Source organism: Crocodylus siamensis, chromosome 1, assembly GCF_052110815.1.
Source record: "Crocodylus siamensis isolate JL-2025a chromosome 1, ASM5211081v1, whole genome shotgun sequence".
NCBI lineage: Eukaryota > Metazoa > Chordata > Crocodylia > Crocodylidae > Crocodylus > Crocodylus siamensis.
Window position 1 is genome coordinate 140,419,450 of NC_143395.1, and position 22,977 is coordinate 140,442,426.

Here is a 22,977-nt window from a genome sequence, read left to right on the forward strand (position 1 = left end):
GTGAGCAACGTGACAATGTGGTGATTCAGGACAGGTTAGTTTGCAGCACAGTAGAGTCAAACATTATTTAAAATAGAGAAAAAATAAAACCGTGGGAGGATACCTAATCCTTGGGAAATTTAGTCACAGAAGATACAAGTTATGAGAAAGCATTTAAAAAGGAGAGGGGAGGGACTTCAAGGCACATTCAGGAAAGGCACTTCATGCACTGAGTTGGCAGGAAAGAAGGTGTGGAGGCAGGCATGGGAGAAATTAATAAGCAGGACATGAATAAGCGGGACATCACAGTGGCAGGGAAGCTGAAGGCCAGAGCCAAGCACAAGAAGTAATAACACTGAAGAAACTGCGAGCTTAGTCTGGAGAAGTAGAAGAGGGCAGGCCTGACTGCTGCATTCCACTGAGCACAGTGGCACTCGGCCTTGTGGCCCCATGGGCTGGATAAGCAGTACAGGGTCAGTCCATGGGCCATATCCCGCACAGGTTCAGCATGCCTGAATATGGCCACACAGCAACCCAGTTCAGTCATGCACTGAGCCAATGCCACATGCCTGGACCTGGCCACACTCTGGCTCTTATCTGTCAAACAGGGCCACGTTATCCAGCCCGCAGGGTTCCCTGGACATTTGGAAGCAAGGGAGTGGCAATTAACATTTCTGCTACTCCTCCACTGCCAAATTTCCAGACCATGGGTTAGCCCTGAAGGCTGGATGACATGGCTCCACAGACTAGGGGTTGAGCAATGGTACCTCTGGCCTAGTGTATGGTAATCATTTAGACATGCTACAAAAGGCTACTGTTATGCTTTAGTAGCTTACACTTAATTTGTAACTGGAATTCAGGGACTGGAATTTAAAAAACAACCCTGCTAGTGTATAATTCAGCTCTCTGTCAGCTGTGCTGGCTCTGCAGGGCTAACAGAAGTAAAACAAATATTTTTGTCTCCAACATAGACAGGACTGAATATGTACAAGATGTAGCACTCACGAGGGCCACTATACTAATATGATGGTCACTTTTCAGCCAAGAAAGAGCAGAGAGATGTGACCAGCTGCAGCAGCCAAGCACACGGCCAGGGAGGTTCTTTCTCAGGATGCCCAACGCAATGCAATGTAATGCACTACTGTGTTATAACAGATAAGGGGCTGTTTGACCAATTACAGGCAGAAAAGAACTGGTTTTGAGACTCACAGGATATACAGGAAGGAAGCCAAGGTGAGGGAAGAAGAGTAAGACTTTTGTTGAAGACACATAGGTGAGGGAAGGAATTGGAACCCACTAAACAAATCCTTGGTACTCTCACAGTACAATTAGCAGATTCATTCTTAATGACCTGTGATCCTGAACTCTCCGCAGGCACTTTTGTGGAATGTGATGGCAGTAGGTAAAATGATGGAATGGCTCAGCAGGGAGGTGCTGAGAAAGACCCTAATAGCAAATTTTTTTCCTGAACAGACAGCATCCATTAAAAAAGAGTTAGTTATAAGTAAATATCAGAAAAATGAGTCCTATGTTTGATGTTGCATTCTTTCAAGCAGCTATTCTGACTCCAGTTCTCTTTGCCTCAGTTGATCCATCTGTAAAATGAGCATAATGATATTGACTGCTCTTTGTAAATTGCTTAAAGATCCACTGATGAGTAGTACTATAAAGTATTTTTATTATTGCTATCACTATTATTATTTTTATCAGTGCCTGTTCAAGGGAGAATGCAGAAAAGCAATTTAAATGCAGTTGTATTTCATAAGCACACAGCACTTTTCTGTGTATTTACTTTGTGAACCTAATGCACTAGGGTTAAGGCTCATAGTAGGACCAGATGTAGGTGAATGCTGAAAAAAAATCCTATAGAAATATTTTTTATATTTTAAGTAGATTCAGTTTGATTCTGTTCTTACCCGTATTGTGTTCCCTTATTGTTATGTTCACAAATTATCTAGCAAATGAACCCAACAGGAAAAAAAAAACCCTCTGAAACAATAAGCATTCAGCAAATATTGGAGGTGAACCTCCCATTGAAATTTTTAGGGTAACCTGGAAAATTTAAAGACAAGACTAGTAGGGCCAGATTCTGATAGCATGTCTTTGATATATGTCACACATTTCTTTCATTGCTTCCTTGTTCTTGCCATCTGTCCATTAATTTGGGTCTGCTGTCTTTCGGGCATTTTTTCTTTTGTTTTTCCCCTTTTATACAGTTTGCCAGCTCTCTTGCTTGCTGTATTTACCACTGAGTCAAGCCTAGCTAAGTGTTTTTTTGTCCCTTGTATACTCCAGAACACAAATAGATCTATGTTGTTTTATGGGGACAGCCTTGCTCTCTCTTCCTTTAATGGATTTCAGAGTGTTTAGGGAGACCAACATTGTCGCTATTATTATGGTATGTATCTATTTAATGCAGGCAAATAGAAATCAATTCTAAGTATATCAATAGTTGTCTCTCTTTGAGCTGCCATCAGCACGCTTCTCAGTGCAGAAAGACTGACATGGCATATACTAATTTAAAAACTGTTTGATCCAGAAGCTCTAGTTTCCTGAATACAACTATTTGCTCCTTTTATCTTCTGAATATTGTATACTATATATAGATGCTTACTGCTTGGTGCATCTATATGTGCATAGGCTGCTGGATGGGTTTACTCCAGAATAATTTACTTTGGAGTAAACCCACCCTGGGCAGACATCTACATGTGCACCCATTTCATAGTTTCACAGTTAGTAGGCTCAGAAGGGACCTGAGCAGATCATCGAGTCCAACCCCCTGCCATGGCAGGAAAGAGTACTGGGGTCAAACAAGCCAGCAAGGTGTTCATCAAGCCTCCTCTTAAAGACCCCCAGGGTAGGACCCAGCACCACTTCTCTTGGAAGTTGGTTCCAGATCCTAGCTGCCCTGACAGTGAAGTAGCGCCTCCTGATATCTAGTCTGAATCTACCCTCTGCCAGCTTGTGACCGTTATTCCTAGTCACTCCTGGTACTGCTTGGGGGAACAGGGGCCGATGCCTGCTGGTCCCCTCTGATGTGGGAGCAAATTTTCTGGTCCTGGCAGCAGCCTGCGCCCACCCACTCTGGACCTGCATCAGCCCCCTGTAGCTGCCAGAGGGAGCTCCAAGTTTCCCCTGGGTGCTAGCCTAAATGCTGACAAGGAGCTTGGGGCCAGGAGACAGCTGCCTCCTGGCAGGGACTGAGAGATTGCTCCCTGCCCCTGGGAGCTGCCTGCTGTTGAGGCAGACACCAGTGGCAGAGTCCAGGTGGGGACAATGTCCCTCTGCCCCGGCAGCAGTAAGCTCCTGGCCCTGGCTCCCCGATCAGGAGCAGGGAGCTTGGATAGAGCTGCAGGAGGGGGGCAGGTCCCAGCCCCCTGCCCCTATTCACTGATGGGGCAGCTAGCAGTGAGCCTACGGTAGTGGGGGCTCACCTGGGGGCTTGCTTCTAGCTGCCCCACTGGCAGATCAGGGCAGGGGACAGGGGGCTGGGACCTGCCCCTCCCCTGCAGCTCTTCCCAAACACCATGCCTCAATCACCCCATTGGAGCATGGGACTGGACAAAATCTACAGAGCTGGGACCTGCCCCTGACCAGGACAGCTCCCAGCCAGCCCCAGACAGTGCAGGAAAGCCTGAAGCCTGTGCATACAGCCTGAAGCTGGCTGGGGACTGTCCAAAATAGGACAGTCCTCAGCCACCTCCAAGCTGCAGGTCCAGACTTCCCTGTGCAGCCCAGAGCTGGCCAGGAACTGTCCCAAGCAGGGGCTGGTCCCAGCCAGCTCCAGGCTGGGTGGGGAACTCTCCTTGTGCAGGGAGCTCCCTGACCCTGCTCTGTGATCATGGAGTGGGAGCTGGGACCTCCCTCCTGCCAAGGCAGCAGGACATTGTCCCTGCCCAGGCTCCAGTGGCAGAACCCATCTCAGAAGCAGGCAGTTCCTGTGGATAGAGAGCAATCTCCTGCCCCCTGCTGCCTGTCTGATGAGGAGCAAATTTGCTTTTAGTCAGCTGTGTACATGTGCCTTACTGCGCAGTAATTATTCAGCAGTTAATTTGCTACTTGCATTTGCAGTAGCAAATTAACTGCTGAGTAGAGCAAATTACTGCACATTAAGGATCTGTACGTGCAGACACAGATGCTTATTGTTCAGTAATTTACTCTACTGCACAGAAAAGCATTTTATGTACACACACCTGTGGCAGTGCCTACCACTTTAAGACCATCGGGCAGACTGTGGAGCAGCTGGCAGGTGAGCTCAGGCCGAATTAGGTAGTCACCTGACTGCAGAGGTCTGCTTGATTGGAGAGGGGCTGGGCAGACAGAATATAAGCCTAGACCCTGGGGGCAAGACTGGCAGTTACATCAGGGGAGCTGAAGGAGTTACTGCACACAGTTTGAGAACTGCAGCTCCTGTAACAACCTGGAGGAAAGGATAGGAACTCTTGGGGATGAAGGAGGTTCCAGGGGACCCTGAGGGGTCCCTAGCCTGGCTGGGGTAGAGAGAGTGGGGTCATGCAACCAGGCCCCCAAAGAGTAGAACTGGCTGCCTGGAGAGAGTGTGGTCTGCCTGGCTAGGGCAGCGAGCCACCAGATTAAATAAAATAAGCCTGTGGAGCTCAGAGACCAGGGGCACGAGTAGAACTGTGCTAGGCAAAAGGGGTACCAGCAGAGTGCTAACAATGAAGAACATGAGGACTTTGAGGCCCTGGGACTGGTGTATGGGTTTATGGCTCTGAGAGTGAGGCCCAGATTGAGTAAGAGGGTAGATGGCCAGGGAGGCATTGTACCACCTTGACTGGCCCAGGCAGGGCCAAAGGGCAGTGGTGTCCACTGTGCCATAGAAGGCCAGGCACCCTGACTAGTCAGGGAGCGGGGCCAGGCCTAGACAGGCAAAAGTCCCTAGAGTGGGGGGACCACTGGCAAGACATGGGAGGCGGAACCATCTTAACCCGTATGAAGGGGACAAGTAGAGCCACCTGAAAGTCAGAATGCAAGGGACTGACATGAGGCTGAACAAAGGGTTATGGTGAGTCCAAAGAAGAACTAGGGGCCAGAAAAGAGAAAAGTCTTCCAGGTAGGAGGAGGTACACCCCAAGGGAGAACAAGGGAGAGCTCAACAAGGTAGCCTGCTACTGGTCCTGGGTAAGATCTGAAATTGCACCCTACTGGAGCTGGTTAGTGTGGGGGCAGTCTCCAGGAAATGCCACTCATGGGCCACTCCAGGGGAAGGCAAGGATATGGCATCAGAAAGCCTCAGCTCCCACTGCCTTGTGGGTGACCCCGTGGAGGAGAAATGCTAACAGGGCACACCCTGACAGAAAATCACTATGGGACCAAGGCCTACTGGGAACCAAGGCCCACTGAGTAGGGCCTGAGGCCTAAGGAAGACAGTGTAGGGCCAGGGCCAGGATCCAGAGAGGGACCTGAGGCCTAAAGTGTGAAAGTGTGGGTCCGTGGGGGGCCAGTGTGTGAGTGTGGCCTACATGGGCCAGAAGTTGAGTGTGGTTCAGTAAGGGGCTGGGGAAGTAGTGAATTTGGATGCCATCTGGGAGGCATGGGACACAGTATAGAGACAGTTTGGAGCTGTATGTTTAGTCGAAGGCACCAGGGCCACAAATGGGGCAGCCTCCTGCATTATATCAATTCGTTTTACACCAAAAGCATGGTGGGAGAGATTAGGACAGACTGCCCTAAACAGGGGCAGCATCGATCTCTTCGGAGCCCAGGAACACCGCCCCCCCCCCCCCCGTTGCACTCCCATTTTTTAGCAATCTTGCAACAACATTGGGACTTCATTCTCAGACCATGTTATCATTTACACCTGTGCGAGTGAATCGTTTTGCTTTGGTGTGATTACTCAAGGCAGTGCAGGGTTGGGGCTCTGGGGTCAGCTCCCAACCCACAGTGAAACCCTTTGGCTCCACACTGGTATCATCCATCCATCTGCCTGACTGGCTATCTACCTACCTAAATATTAAGCCTAATGAGCTCTAGTTGAAGCATCCCACAGACATTTTTGAACACATGGGACTTAATACACATGACACTGTGAGCCACACGTGATGCATAGGGGGGTTACGGGGTGGGGGGGTTGAGATTGGCTGCCAATGGTTGGGGAGTGAGAAGCAACAGCTGATCAGTGGCCCCCCAAGAATGTGGGGGTGCCAAGAGAAGTACTGGTGGCACTTCCGGGTTTGCCACTGGTACTTCAGCAATTGGCTGCTGCCCCCCCCCCATTGGCAATCAGCTGCTGGTGCCCCCCCAGGATCAGGAAGCACCAGTTGCTCATGCTGTGGCTCTCTGGAAACTGCTCGAATTAAAAGGTTCCCCACCCCATCCCCACGCACATGTATAGGCAGCCTAAGTACCTTAATCATCAGGCTATTGGATGGTAGAGAAAAAAGACCTTCCACCTCTCTTGTTTAAGCCGTCCCATGGTGCAGAAAAGAATTCAAGATTCACTGAGCCAGGAAGAGGAAGCAGGATTGAACATGATCTGTAACACCAATGATTAGGACAGCCACTTGGGTTAGGTTACAACCTTGCTTTAAGTATACTGTGGCTAGGGACAGACATTTAAAAATCCTGAGCCTGAATTGATTCAGTCTTTGCAGGTTAGTCCAGCTTGGCTGGGCTGAACCAGTTTGTATCTGTACAGACATCCCCTCTGGACTGAAGAAACATAGGCACAGGCTTGGGCTAGACGCCAGAGGGACACTAGAGCAGCCCTCCCTTCCCTTCTACAGTGCTAAGCTGAAGTGGGGTGGTGAGGCTCCAGCAGGACGCTCAGATTAGGTAGGGGTTCCTCCCCTTCCCGCCCCACTGCTCCTGACCAGTGACGGAGCCAGCAGGGACTTACATAGAGAGTAACACAGTGTTTATCAGCCCATCAAGAAAACAAAAACCTCTCTCATTTGTTCAAGCTCTTCTTTTAGCTCCAAAAAGCCATAAGCGGACACTCTCCTGTCTGCCTTACACAGACACCTCTCAGGATTAGGTAGCATACCACATGCTGGCTACAGTCTGTGATGTGGGAGGGGAGGGGGAATCCCTTCTTGAGTAGGGGGAGGAAGAAGGAGGCAGGAGGAAGCCAGGCAGATGCCACTGTGCCTGCCATCTGTGCCAAAGCTCCAGCCAAGCAGCATGGGGCCAGGGGCAGAGCCAGGTCTGCTGTGGAGCAAGGAGCCCTGCCCAGGGCTGCAAAGCATCTGGAATGCTAGGGGACTCTGGTTTAAGTTAAACCAGGAAGGGGTCTGGGACAGACATTGCATAAACCGGTTTGACCAAAATCAGTTAAGTCTAATACTACATTCAACCAGGTTTATCTCAAACTGGTTTCAGCCATTTTGAAAGTGGTTTATGTGCACTGAACATCTGTTCTGTTACAGGTTTAAACCAGTTTCTGATCACTTAAATTGATTTATGTATAACGTCTGTCTCTAGCCTTTGAGCTTGTATTACACTACAACACCTCTGTCATTGAAGCCATGTCAGCAGAGCCTCTTAGTGTGTGCTGGCAGAAGGCATTCTTCCGGTACTCTACTGTCAGTAGGGGTGCATCTGCACCAGAGGGTTTCTCAGTCTCTTATCAGTGGAGATGTGTGACGTTTTCATACCTGCTAATGGATTTTAGCTATGCTGACAGCATTCTGTAACACAGACTTGTAATTTATTTACATTAAACATTAATTGGATAATACATTGACGGTCCTTTGAGTAGTAAGTGGAATCCAGGTGAGTGCGCTAAAAAAACTAGGCTAGAAAATAATGTTCCTCCTTACTTCCTTCTTCAGGGAAAATTATAGTCAGTTGGGGTTAGCATTGTAGCTACCATTGCATCCCATACAGCAATTGCTCTTACATACTATGGTGAGGAGTGCCACAGAAAAGCTTAAGACAGACCTGTGGATAGATAACTGCTTATGCCCTGCCTAAATTGTTTGCTCCTTTAATAATCCTTAGTGCAATCACACTTGTTTTCCTCGTAATCTTTTTTTATGTATATCTTCATTACCACAGCAAATGGCAGTTTAACTGAGCCCCATGATGCTTGTCAATAATACAACCAGCTCATCAAAAACATTTCCAAACATGAGGAGCTGCACATCCCCAAATAAGCTAAACCAAAAATGGTTATTGCCTAAATTGCATCCTAAGTAAGTAAAACATAATCATATTAAAAGGTGTTGCACTTACATAAAACTTTTAAATAACATGCTCCAGAGAAAAAGAATTGCTCCTAAGCCTTCTTCCCACCAATATCTCCTTACATTTTTAAATATTAATCTTCCATCTACTTGTTTCTTTCTTTAATTAGTATCCCATAATTGGCCTGATTCCTACTGCTTTGAACTTGTAAAAATGACTGTCTGAAACCCTGCCTAATAGCATGGATACATTTTTATGATCACTTTGCAAGGAGATAAATACCTACAGAAGATTCAACCCAGACCCAGTTGTCACATGGTTGGGGAGGCAGGAGAAGTACATTCTGAGCTGTTCTGGGCCATCCTACATAGTTTGGTTTATTGATGCCACAAGCAGAAAGGGAAAGTGACTGGGGATAAGCCTCTCCTATCAACAAATAGACAGGGAAGCTATTATGAATTATGAGAAGGCATGAGAGGAGTATTTATTAAAAGTGAATCATTTGTAGAAAACAGCCATCTTCAGTTTCCAGGCGTGAGCTTCATGTGTACAACTTTCTGATCACCAACATGTAGTTTCTGAAAACTCTCTCCTCAAAAGCAGGATTCAGAATTGCTCACTTCTGGTGAAATTTTCCTTTTCACTTTGTATTTTGCACATTTGACCTATTATTGTATTGGTCATATCAGGGCTGTGGTACATACAGCCCACAAGAGGTTAATGTGTAGCCCCAGGCTGCCACTCCCCTCCTGGCTCCAGTGGTTGCTCCAGTGGAGATCTCCAGAATCTCCTCCCCCCTCCCCACCAACACACCTTCCCTAGCTTTCACTTCCTGCCTTCCTTGCATGCATGGTGTGGGGGGTGGGGCAGGGAGGACACCCACCCACTGCTGCTGGGGCAGTCTGCAGCTGGGCAGATAAGGGGGGTCCTTGGCCCCCTCTGGTGTGACCTCCACAACAGTCACACCTGCACCCCCTGGCCTTAAGATGTTGAATTGTTTGAATAGAGTCAAATGATAACTGAATCCTACTTTCTTTTCCCATCTGTCAGCTCAGCAGTGACAATGAAGCCAAATAAACTCATGCCACTCATTCAGTTCATATGGCCTAGCAATCAGCCATGACACTTTGGCTTCCATTCATGACACCAGGGATTTCATTGTGGTCTTCCATATAAGCATTAGCCAGCCCTACAGTTACAGGACTTCCAATGACAAGTAAGAGCAGATGAATTTGATCCAGCAAGCTGCCAACTAGAACTAAATTATCTCTTAGAACAAATTGATCAAAGTGGAGCAAAGGTACTTATGAATCCAGCCACATGGTTAGATGTTGAGAAGTGAATAACAACTAACTGACCTGCATATATAATAGTCTGAAAGTGTGATGTTATTGGTCACAAATTTTCTGTGTTCAGGCTATAAACTGAAGGGCTGCAAACAACTGAAGAAATAGGTATCTTTTGGGAAATCTGGGAAACCTGATGGGAAGCGAGGGCTTGCTCTACTGTCCCCCTGGTTTCTAGCCTGAGCCAGTGCAGGCATGTGCCTGCATTTCCAGAATCAAAAGTGAATGTCAATTCACTTGCTTCCTGGTTCAATCTATGCAGGTTAGACTAACCTACAAAGATTGAATCAATTCAGGCTCAGGCTTTTTGAAGGTCTGTACTTACTCCATGTGAATAGTTTGAATTAGACTGCAAACTGTGTTCTTAACATTACAGATCTTTGCGTTTCTATTTTGTATTCTTGAATTTCTATGCAAATAGTTTGGCTGGAGCATCCTGTTTTGGTTCTGCTGTAACAATGAAGCCAGCTTTTAATTTAGAACCACAGAAGATATCTTGAACATATGTTTTCAGTCCTGTGCACTATCTTTGCCTTCCTTTATAGCCCTTAGCTCAATTCTCAGCATGGCATTTGATATAACACATTTATAACGCCTCACTTTCCACCATCCATGACTTATCCCTTGCCAGTATCTCTACATCTGTGTGCTCTCTCTCTCTTGCTGCATTCCTTCCATCCTTCTCAAGTGAATGCCCAAGTGCTCTTCAATCTCCCTCCTTTGCTTTGATCAAATGCACCATAAACAAACCCTCCACATTTATTTTCCAATCGTATGAGCAGTGCTAAAGACCCGACTTCCTGAATTTCCAGCATTCTTCATATTAATCCCTAGCATTGTTGTTTGAGTACATCCACATCCCTCAAAGCATACGCTCCTTATTTCCAGCAATGATTACTTACCTCCAGCAATCATTATTACAACTCCTTCTGGCTTGCTGTCCTCACCAAACATCAGTGTACCACAGACTGCCAATCTCTGTCTTCCTCAGATATCATCATGCCAAATGTCACTTTTCACTGATCCAGTTGTTTCATCCCTTCTGGCCTTATCATTTCCCCTTTTCTCTACAATAGCCGTTCAACTAGTCACAGGCCAATCTCTCTTCCCAGGGTGGGCCCTTGGTAATAGGAGCACCTTTCACCTGTCTGATGGATAGGCCTTGCCTTGAATTTAATTTTGGTGAGCCTCCAACCAATCCTGCATAACTATCCACCTGTTCTCTTTTTGCTGATCTGCAAGGCAGCATGGTACAATGATTGATAAGGCCAAAAGATGGGTAGTCAGGAGGCATGGGTTCTGCCCCAGTTCTGCCACCAATGTGCTGGATAGCTATGCATAAGTTCCTGAACCTATTTGTGTCCTAGTTTTCATATATGTTCACTGAGAACAAAGATACAAAGTGCTCTGGCATATAGATTAAAAGCACTATGTTCAAGCCCATTATTATCATTGTTGTTATTATGAACTTTGAGCCACTTTTCTCCTTACTCTCATGTAGCTGCCCTTTTCATATTTATGATCCTTTTTTTGATTCATTATTTTTTTGGACAAGTGACGGCTTTTGCAGTAGACTCTGAAATTACTGGTACCTGCCCTGCCCTCCAAGAGCTTTCTTATGAATACAAAGTATGAATGCCACTTAGCTATAATAACTTTGCTTTTCTTTCCTTGTTTTAGGGAGTGCTGCCAATTTTTTGGAGACAACGGCTTGACTCTGAAGGCTTTTTTTACCAAGGCAGCACCCTTTGGTGTTCTTTGGACACTCACAAACTACCTGTATTTACATGCAATAAAGAAAATAAACACGACGGATGTCTCCGTGCTGTTCTGCTGCAACAAAGCTTTTGTGTTCTTGCTTTCATGGATTGTTCTCAGGGACAGGTTCATGGGAGTGAGGGTAAGTGACTCCTCTCTAACTCTTTCATGTTATCCTTTTCCCAATATATCCCCATTGGCTCGTTTGGATCAAGTAACAGTTTTCCCATATCACATAAAAGGGGAAGCCTGAATCAGCATAGAGTCACAGAACTGTAGGGCTGAAAGGGACCTCAGAAGATCATCTAGTTCAACCCTTTGATCAAGGCAGTAGCATCCCTGACTAAATCATCCTCAGTCAAGTGGATTTTAAGCAAAGCAAAACTTTTAGGCACCCTGCCAACTAGGGGAACCCTCAGGTCTCAATGACCTCTAGGAGGAATAAGACACCAAGGAACAAGATCCTCAGTAGTATATTAAGCTCATATCCTTGCAAACTGTACAAGCTACCTTTCCTGCTGTCTTTACCAGAGAGCACACAACGAGAATCATCACTGTGGGGCTATCTCTAGGCCCCTGCTGCCACTTCCTCTTAGAACTCAGTTTCTTTGCTCATTGTTCCTTAGAAACAAGGTACCTTATGCTAGCTTGGAGTGAGAAGGATAAGTAGTATCCCCAGGTTGTTGTGAACATTTGTCTTCATGTGCCTGTTCTCTTTTGATAAGAAATTAGCCTGTGAGACTTAGAAAACATTTTTTTTAAATTCCACTTCTCCGCAAGCTCTTTACCTGTCCTTGTGCCATTTGTTCACATTATGTGAATGTATTTGTACTAGCTAATATTTAAATATAACAAAACCCCTATCACATTGGAGTATTATTAAGTTCTGTATAACTGGTTGTACACTTCAGCTGAGATAGACATGGAGGTAGATAATTTAGGTTCCTTTCCTCAAGTGACTGTTTCCAGAACAGTTTGTTTAAGTATGCAAGTGGTAAGGAACAAATATAATGGCCTTGTAGAGCAACCCAGAGCAGACAGCAATCCATTCCATGACTGTTTAGTTCAGGCTAGGAGTTAGAGAGATCTGTATGGAAATACCTGAAAGCCACTCTCAAAGGTAGAAAGCTAGAGAGAGCTCCAAGATCCTGGTCTGTGTCCATTCATTGAGGCAGAGAACCAGGTTGTATCCTCACATGAATAAGACAGTGTGCAGGAGCCTGAGAGCCCCTTGTGTATTCCATAGCAGATGTTGTCAGCACAGCTGTAATGCACTGTGTTAACTTCACTATTCAATGTCCATGGGAAGACACTGGCTTCCTCACAGCCTGCTCACTCTCCAGCCCTGCCATACCTTTCAGGGACATGTTATGTCCTACAGCCTGGAGAAGGATTTCATTATCCTATGAAGCTGACTGCACAAAAGAATTTGGGCTTTTCAATAGGAACCTTTGGGTCTGAGTGCAGTAGCCCCATTCTCCATAACTTGTAGGAAGAATTAGACCCCTAAGAACAGGAGCCAGCAAGATGAGCTGGAAGCCACCTGAGTTAGCTAGTCAAGTGGTTTTTCTGTCCTACTCCTGGCTGGAGGGAGTGTCTGCCAATCTCTCCTGTGGAAGCTGTTTCACTTTATATGTTCATTGGGTCAGAGGCAATGCCTCGGACTGTGCTTACGAGCACCCTGAGAAATAAGCCTCCTAGCTATTTCCCACTCCCTGTGCACCACCAGCTGAAAACTTGACTTGTAGCTGTGGTAGAAGCAGCTCCAGGCACATCCCTGCCAGTCCACTTACCATGCCCAAGACTGAAGGCTTATCAACACCATGGGACACTGTGTCCCAGCCAGACCCTTCCCAAGCAGGAGTCACCTGTCTGCTGCCACAGACATACTCCACAGGAGGCCTCCTTAGCAACTGCTGTTATGCCTGTTCAGACACCAAGGTCTTGAGAGCAGCTACAAAGAGACAATAGTACATGGCTTTGCCTGCATAAATCCAGGTTTGGAGCATGTCTTTGGGGAGGGCGTGCTCGGGCACGGCCTGACTTGGACACACTAGGCTCCTAGGCATGTGCAGGGCAGCTTCTCCAACGTGCTGTAATTCCAGCATGTCAGAGCAGACGCCAGCATCACATGTATCAGCATCCCCGCACTGAAAAATGGTGGCGGGCACTTTAAACTAAAGCTCATTCAGCAAGCTTTAGTTCAAGGTGCCCTGCTGCCATTTTTCAGTGCAGAGACACTGATACACGATCCTTTTAATTAGTGCGGCTCTTGGATCTGCGCTAATTGAAGTGCCCCCCTCTAGCCGCCTGGAGCATGTCTATAAACACCTACTGTCACTGTGGAATAGATAAGACTTAAGAGGATCCACCTGATGCAGAGCAGGGCTTTACAACTCCCTCACCCTGAGCACTGACCAATCCATATAGACACAGCCAGTGAATTATCTAACCCTGCCCTAGTTGATACTTCATTCTTTATACCAAGTAGAACCATTGCAAGAGGTAAGACTGACAGGGCCCCTCACCATAATACCTTAGCAAGCCCAATGAGTAGAGCACACATTTGAGAGTCAGGAAATATATTGGATCAAGTCTCTGCTCCAAATCAGGATCAGTGGGGATTACTGGAAGCTGGATCTTCAACATCCGGGTGAATGACATAGCCACTAAGCTATGGGAGTCTAAGGAAAGATTCAGCAATTCTGCTGCCTTGTCTTCAGGTTAACCAGAATCTGAAAATGCCAACTGAATCAGGCTCAGAGGCTAGCAGTAATTGAGGTGGGGCTTGGAGGCTTTTGGTGGGACCTCAGTGTTCAGTGTAGGCTCTTAAAGTGACAGAGAAGTATGAAGTCCCCCTGTGGATTTAAGGCTTGATCCAGTAAAAGACATAGGTGCATTGCCCTCGGAGTAGAATCCAGAACCCTGAGTTAGGTGCTCAGGCAACCCAGACAGTGCATGGGGAAAGGATGCGCAACTGCAAATGGGATTCACAGCAGGCACCGAGTGGTGCATCTCATAAACTAGTGAGTACAAAATGCAGAAGAATGAGGTGTCTCTAAAATCCCATTCCTCTCTGGGACTTAAGTGCTTAACTGTTGGCTGCAGGGCAGCACCCATGGTAAACTTGGATTCATAGCCAAGGAATTTTTCCTGGATTCTGTAGGCCAGAAAGAAGGAGCTTGATGGCTGAGCCAGAGTGGCTGGGATACTCAACAGCAGAGGAGTCCTGGGTTCCAGGCCTTGCTCCCAGGACTGTTTATACAGTTGGCATTAAACAGTCATTGGATGGAAAACAGAAAAACATCCTGGGAGTAAGTGTTAGAACTCCCAGCCGAGTGCCCTCGCCCTAGGGCTACACAATCAGAGTTTCCCTCCCTGGCAAAGGAGTCCTGGATTCTTTGCTGCCACCATGCACGGTTCAAACAGGATGAGTAGAGGGTTCCTCTGTCCAGCCTATATTGTATCCTGATGGCTAAGAGAGTGCTAATTGGAGTGTAGAGATGTGAGTTTAAACCTCATCATGGCAGGGAAAAAATAAGCTTAGCTTAGCCTAAGTGGGTGCTTTAACCACTGGGTTATGTATAAACTGAGGTTAGCAGCAGCCATATCTTAAGATAATGACATCTGCAAGTCTGTTTTGTAAGGAGACCAATCCTGGCTTCGTGTGTCCTACCAGATCAAGCCTCCTAGGGACTTAAGTGAAGAAATGCTTACTTTATGGATCCTAGTTATGGTTAGGTGCAAAACTGGTACTAGCCACTCAAGCTGGAGCAGTTCTGAGCATGACCAGAAAGGTGCATGGCAGATTCCTGAGGAATTTTCCAGTCAAGTATGAGGGGTTGAGTAAACTTAGGAACCTCCACGATTAGATGACAACTGAGCAGAAGGCTTTTTGGATTGTAATTTTGCCCTTAAGCACCTCAGTCCTGCTTCAGTCCTGCTTCAGGAGTCTAAGTTCTTTACTGGATCAGCTCTTTAGACCTTAGCAACCTCCAACGGGGAAGTCAGCACCAATGAGCATCTGGCATCCATAGCCCGTAAGTGACATTGTGTCGGGTATGTGATTCCCTTACTGGGCCCAAGTGGAATTACAGTGGAAACATACCAGTTATTCACTCCTGCACTGTTACACCAGCAGACTTAGAGAATAATAATAATAATATTCCTAGCTCTTACATTAACACTTAAGGAGGTATCTTCTCATTAAAACTTAGCTATATTTTTAGTTATCAGGGGAGCTTTTAACCTCAGTCTATGGGTTAACTTCAATAGAAAATTAGTTTCTCAGTGATTGAAAAATCTTTTCTCACTCTTATTATTATTTCAGCAGTGCCTGGTGGCTCCAATACAGATCGTTACAAAATGTACCAGTAAAGTGCCTTTTGGCTGCACTTGTCTGTCACATTTCCTAATTATATTAACAATGAACCTACTGCAACTGATACATTTTTTGAGTAACCAAAAAAATCTAAGGCAAAATCTGAAATAATCTTAGGGGTCACTATTACTGAATCATAGGAAAGTATTGCTGGAAGGGCCCTCAGGAAACCATGTAGTCCACCTCTTGGCTCAAGGTTGGATCATTATCCCAGTCTAAACCATTTCTGACAAGTGTCTGTCTAACCTATTCTTAAAAACTTCCAACAGTGGAGATCCTATAACCTCTCAAGGTAATCTGTTCCAAAGCATAACCACCCTCTTCCTAATATCCAACCTAAATTTCCTTTGCTGAAGTAGAAGATCATTACTCCTTGTCCTATCCCCTGGCTGGCTGTATTTTCTTTTGGATAAGAACTAAAAACTCCTGTGGCCTCTGACTAGGGTATGGTACTTTTTGCCTTTTTCCCATTGTTCTGGTCAGATTCTGGTGGAGATACATTTCCTGCCTGTTTTAGTCATCTTGCATGTGCCATTGGAGATACCTACCCCATCAACTATCATGTGTTGTTGCTATACAGCTGACTTGTTTACCACCTTTTTGTGGCTGAATTCTAAGGGGCATTATGTGTGTGCGTGCACACACACACACACACACGGGAAGGACCATTTGAAACATGTTTTGTAAGCCTTTTGTATGGAAGGTGTTTTATAAACAGAAGATACCCTTAGTATCTATTACTATTAGTGACGGATTCATGCCCAAATGTTCAGAACTGGAGTTTTGAATTTGACCTATTACAGAGACAAGGGCTGAAGTTTGGATTCAGGTCTGACCATTCCCCCATTTCAAAATAGTGGAAAAAATGTGAATTAAAAGAAATAAAACCCAGGATTTTTAGTTTAAATCATTTTGTTGTTGACACTGTCTTGAGATATTGTTATGCTCTTCCTCCTGTTCCTCCTATTTCTGCTTTGGTCATAAGGAGCCACTCTTTTTCATGCTCAGGGGAGATGAGGAGGAAGAATGTTAAGGGATATCTGGGTTTAACCCTTTCATCTGAGTGCTGATGGATCCATTGTAGACATAGAATATATTTTGTTTTAGGGTTGGCAAGCCAGTCAATTGACCAGTCAAATATTGTCAGTTGACCTGTCAGTTGCCTGCATATTTTTGACTGGTCAAAGATTATTATAACAATTTCACAAAAAACTACATTTTTTGGTAGTCTTCTTCACAGAAATATGATATTTTATTGTTTTTTAACACATTTCTTAATGGAAAAAATGTCCTTTTTCTGTATATTATTTAGACCAATTGGCTTTTACAGTTTTTGATCAATATTTGACCAGTCAATTGACCAAACTTTATTTGATTGGTCAAATACACAAATCTAGTTTGTTTTCTCTGGATCCTTACACAAGTGGGGCAGAGTGAGTAGGCTCTTCCTTGGATCCTTCACATCATTTGTGAGGATTAGCAAGGGCTGCCTGAAAGGAAAGCCTGGGTTTGCTTCATGCAGGAAGGAGGCTGCTGTGGGGTTTTGTAGTTTATTTCTTCTCACCATTTGTTGAGTTGCAGGAGTGCTCAGGTGCTTCCCCACTATGAATGGGGATTTAAATGGAGTCTCTTTCCTCTTTCTTTCCTTGACCATGTGTATACTGCCTCCCCACCGAGCCCAGGACTCCTGCCGTGTTCACATAATTCCTACATTCCTGGAGCCCCAAATCATGAGATTTTTAAAGATAATAATATTGCATGTTCTCTGGCTTGTGTTTTCTGAGCCTTTAAGAAGGTCACTTTCTATCCTTAAACACTAGGCTAAAAGTTTCCTGTTTAAAGGCAAAATTACCCCTGAAAGTTGAGAGTCTCATGTTATCCCGAGGTTCAGCAGTTAGGGAAGTTCAAGAACAAAACTTATTTTGCAAATTCATAGTGCTTAGGGCTGGAAGGGACCTAAACAGATCATCAGGTCCGACCCCCTGCCCCAGGCAGGAACATATCACCCCAGCCAAATATCTGTCCAGCCCCCTCTTGAAGACCCCCAAGGTAGGAGACAGCACCACCTCCCTTGGGAGCCCATTCCAGAGCCTGGCAGCTGTAACTGTAAAGTAATGTCTCCTGATGTCCAGCCCGAACCTTCTCTCTAACGATTGTAATTAAAATAGTGAGAGTTGGCAAACCTGGATGCTGCCATCAGATCAGTGTCCTTTTTGTTGGATGGAGGCTGTTTGTTGTGACCTTCAAGTTAGCATGACAAGGACTGCAGACTATGACAGCAGTTCACTGTGTTTTGCACCCACGGGGACCCTGGAAGTCAAACAGTCACAGACTTTCTCCATTGACACAGCCACTTTCACAGAGCCAGATCCTGAGTGAGAGCTATTGCTGGGTCACTCCTCCCCTAGAAACAAAATAATCTTGTGTTCAGCAACCAGAATGTGTTATTTTTAAGATGCAGACACTTATCCTTCGAGTGCTGTCTCTTCTTTGATTGCACCAAAGTCCTGGTTAGGATCAGAGAGAAGCGCTTTCCTAGACAGCACAAGCAGCAAGAGATGTAAATCTGGCAAGCTTTTTTAGTTAAGTAATACATATTTTACACTAGCCTTTGGTTATTGTACTTATCTTGCTTTGAACCTATTATTTTCTGGGTATTTCTTTAGTTACCAATGTGAATAATTCATTCTTTTATTTTGTGTCTGCTTTTCCATCAGTCTGTCTGTCTCTCTCTCACACACACACATAAGCATACCTCATCTTTAAATTTCCCTCTCTTTCCCTTTATTTTGCCACATGATTTTGTAAGTGAGTGACAAGACATCTTACTTCCTTCACAGCTGCTGGAATTTATCCACTAGGCCAGGGGTGTCAAAGTTATGATTCATGGGATGGAGCCCTTTCATCTGGACCCTGGTGCTACCCCTGGGTCTGCACCAAGCCACACACTGATGGACTGGCTCCGTGTGCAGGACCTGGGACTTACCCCACACACAGCACCTGCTCCAAAAACCAGGTCTCACATAGCATGCATCTCAGACTAGCTGGAGTGTGGGGGGCACCATGTGTAGCACAGATCTTGGAGTGGCTGTAACAAGCTCCAGATGCAGCATGGGTCCCAGACTGACTGAAGTGGGTGCCGTGTGCAGCTCACATTCCAGGACCCACACTGCATGTGGCACCCATTCCAGCTGGGCTGGGACTTGTGCCAGATGCACATCACGTGTGGCTCAGGCCCATACCAGGTGGGAGGAGTGCCATGCAGTGCAGGTCCTGAAGCAGGTGCTGCTGCCCTGGAGCCAGCATGAGGGTGTGGGGGTTGTCTCTGAGCCCAGTCCAGCCTGGCGCCACTCATCCAGCCTTGGGGGGCTCATGAGTCTGACACCTCTGCAATAGTGTGTTAAGAGGTGTGTAAATAAGCACAGCCCAATAGCAACAAACCAGGAATTCAAGCAAAATGTGTCTGGCGCTAATGACATGCTTGACAGGCAGCCTGAGAGGCCTTCAGAGAAAATGCATATGATATTCTTGACATGCTGACAGACAGGCAGGCTGAAAGCTTTATCCAGGACCACATCTGGCACTTGTGACATGCTTGATAGAGGATGGAGCCACTGCAAAAGCAAATCAGATGGAGTCTGAATTTATCTGCTTTAGTCTTTTACTCTAGTGTCTCCTTTCATGCCACAGTAAACAAACTCATTCAGCATGCAGGAGTAGTGGTGGCTGCAGGTACTTTCTGCAGGCACAATATATAAGCACACCAAGCCAACATGCCCTGAAAGCTAAAAAATATTGATATTAATATTGATTTTCAGACTGAGCCTCCACCTTCTGGGCATATTCTAGGCTCAGCCTTCCCTGAGTTAGGAGCAAAGCTGGCCTACTGTATCAAGCCTCCGTTGCTCTTCATCCAGAACTGCACTTTTAGAATCCCAGGCCAGCAGAACGGCTGCTTGTGCTAGCATCATGTTGACTATGGGATTTTTGATAATACTCCTCTTATGCCAGTACCTATTACATAACTAAGTGACATCGGGCCTTGATCCCTTTAGATCTCTCACAGATGGTCAGGCAGAGTTAGCATTTGGGTGGAAGACCAACAGATGTAATTTCTTGGGAGGTCACTCTCCTTTCTGAGGTCCTCTTCCTGATGCTAGTAAAGGGCACTGTACAGCTGCAAGTTTCTTATTTCATATGTTCTTTCAGAGAGCTCAGTTGGTGACCATCAGATTCATTACAAACCTACCAGCTAATTTTTTTTCCTGGCAAGCATTAGTAGTTAGCCCTGCTAGCACTGCCAAATTGCCAGCTGAACAGAATGCGTGTTCTTCCCTGCCTAACATAAAATTGTCTGGCATTGTTCTGCACTGTTACTGCATTTTCACATGTAAGTGCTTTTCAGTTGTGAGTGAAATAAGTCTAGTGTATTATGCAGAGGAGGAAAACAAGTAAAAAAAATCCCATATCTGAGCATCCTCCAAGGCTGGCAAAGTGTGGATACAGCCTCCAGCTTTGCACCTTGAGCTAGTTTGTAAATCTTGTTGGTAGCCTTCAGGCTGAAAGATGCCTGTGACCTTAGAACCATATGCACCTTGGACTCAATCCTGCAGCACAGAGTGCAGAGCTCCCTCATTCCTCTTGTGCTCAGAGGAAGCTTGCACAGGTGGTCAACAGCTTGTAGGATCAAATCCCTTCACATCAGGGTTTTTTTAATATTGAACGTTTGGGAATTTTGCTTTTTCTTTGATCAAAATAGCATCTGAAACACAGCTGCACAGAGTATTTTCTCTCCTCCTGGTAAATGCCATTTCAGGTTGATTAAATCATATGGAACATTTTTGTCAGTTTTAACAAATTATTTTGATGAAAAGAAAAAAAAACCCTGAAAAAAAGCTAAGGAAGATAAACCTGTTTCCCTGTAATCGGAATGAAAGCTTTCAAGTTTTTTATTTGAATTGATATTTTGTTTTCAAATTTACCTCAATTATTAGCTACTAAAAATGTGTTTTGAAAAAAGCTTAAACAGCAAATGGTAGTGGTCAAGTGAACTAGCCACAATGATCCTGGAATTACAATTCAGATCCTCGGGCCCGCACTGTTCAACATCTTCATCAGTGATTTGGACGAGGGGGTAAAAAGCACCTGTTCAAATTTGCTGATGACACTAAGATGTGGGGGGACGTGGGCACACTGGAAGGATGCAACAGGCTACAATCAGACCTAGACAGGTTACAAGGGTGGGCGGACGAGAACAGGATGGGTTTCAACGCAGACAAGTGCAAGGTGATGCACCTTGGGAGGAACAACCGGCGCCATACCTACAGGTTGGGGAACTCCCCTCTTGTCATCACGGAGGTGGAAAAGGATCTTGGGGTCATCACTGACTCCAAGATGAACATGGGCTGGCAGTGTGGAGAGGCAGTCAGGAAGGCCAACTGCACCTTGGCATGCATCCACAGATGCATCTTGAGCAGGTCCAAAGAGGTGATCCTCCCCCTCTATGCGGCACTGGTCAGGCCGCAGCTGGAGTACTGCGTCCAGTTCTGGGTGCCACACTTCAAGAGGGATGTGGACCGCATGGAGAGGGTCCAGAGGAGGGCCACTCGCATGATCAGGGGACAGCAGGGCAGGCCTTATGAGGAGAGGCTATGGGACCTGAACCTGTTCAGCCTCCACAAGAGAAGGCTGAGGGGGGATCTTGTGGCCTGTTATAAACTAGTCAGGGGGGATCAGCAGGCATTGGGGGAGTCACTGTTCCCCCGAGCACTGCCAGGAGTGACCAGGAATAACGGTCACAAGCTGGCAGAGGGTAGGTTTAGGTTAGATATCAGGAGGCGCTACTTCACAGCCAGGGCGGCTAGGGTCTGGAACCAACTTCCAAGAGAAGTGGTGCAGGCTCCTACCCTGGGGGTGTTTAAGAGGAGGCTAGATGAACATCTTGCTGGGGTCGTTTGACCCCAGTACTCTTTCCTGCCATGGCAGGGGGTCGGACTAGATGATCTGCTCAGGTCCCTTCTGACCCTAGAAACTATGAAATTATGAAACAATAAATGGTGGATTTGACCCAAAATAAGGTTTTCCTTTTTTTTTTCAGTCCGTCCAGAAAGCAAACAGCTTTAGTTACATGCTCCATTCTTTAAGCCACAGGACTCAAACTTGTTTGCCTCCCTACCAGGCTGGCTCCAGATCTACCTCCAGCAGCAGAGCATGTAGCAATGGCAGCACTGTTGTCAGTTCAGAGAACTGCAGAGGTTTATGAAGCCATCGGTCACCCGCTGCTGCTGAAACAAGTCCCTAGTGGGGCTCTGTATCCTGGAATTTGGTGACAGACCCTATCCCTCCCCTGAATTCCTGGCCCCACAAGAGCCCTCAAGGTCATATGAAATGGCTCTGGGGCCAGATCCAGCCTGTGAGCTGTATCTTTAACACCCCTGCTTTAGAGAGTAGATAAAACACCCCTGATTCTGTCTTTTGTTGTTCCTACTAAACCTGGATGCTAAAAAAATACATTTTAGAAATCGGCTTTGCATTTGCAAAAATCGTACATTTTCCAGTTAAGAGAACTACATGTAGCAAGATAACCATGTGCAGAACCTGTCTGACTGCCTCTTGACTTTGAATACACATTTTTGCTGGTTGAACTTGGGACTGGAATTTTAAAATTGGGCACAAGCCTGTAAGATGCACACCACATGTGATATGTAAGATCATTTGGGATCAGGTTCTAATTCACCTGTTAGGCACTTAAATGAACTTAGGCACCAAACTACAATCGTATTCCACCCTGCTCAAGTCCTAAAAAACAATTAATGCAAGGTATAGGTAAAACCTCTTCCTCCTTACTGTTTTTCTGAGACTCAGTGGGTGCATCTACACATACACATATACTGCACAGTACTGGTGCGTGTCTACACATGCATGCCCATACTGCATAGTAAATATGGCGACTTACACCGACTTGAGCATAAATTTGATACTTGCATCATGCAGGTATCAAATTTAGGCCTGATCAGTCACCGCACAATAATGCATGTGTAGATGCCTTACTGTTAAGTAACACTGTGTGTGTGGACTGACTTGGGACTAGCTTTAACACCTGCATGTGTAGACACCAGCCTATTCTGCTTACTGTGCAGGAAATTTAAGCCGGTATAAATGCATGTGTAGACACAGCCAGTCTTAAGGCTAAAACGGTAGTGTGTTAAAAATGTTGATGCATTAATGGATATACTTTTAAACAGAGTGGAATAGAATAATGTGATGGAACTAAGTCCACTTAGATGCCTAATAGATAAAATAAAATCTGGACTTCAGTATTTAAACTTTTCAGGTCTCTGTTATAGTCTAAATTTTCTTATATTC

The 22,977-nt window shown here is 45.7% G+C and overlaps 1 protein-coding gene across 1 annotated transcript in view; it reads left to right on the forward strand.

The window, feature by feature from the left end:
* SLC35F3 (solute carrier family 35 member F3) overlaps window positions 1-22,977 on the forward strand; it is a 314,186-nt gene that overhangs the window by 276,635 nt on the left and 14,574 nt on the right. Inside the window, exon 4 of the mRNA XM_090044278.1 lies at window positions 11,154-11,373. Within this exon, the coding sequence (XP_089900404.1) occupies window positions 11,154-11,373 (220 nt within the window). The remainder of the gene's footprint in view (window positions 1-11,153; window positions 11,374-22,977) is intronic.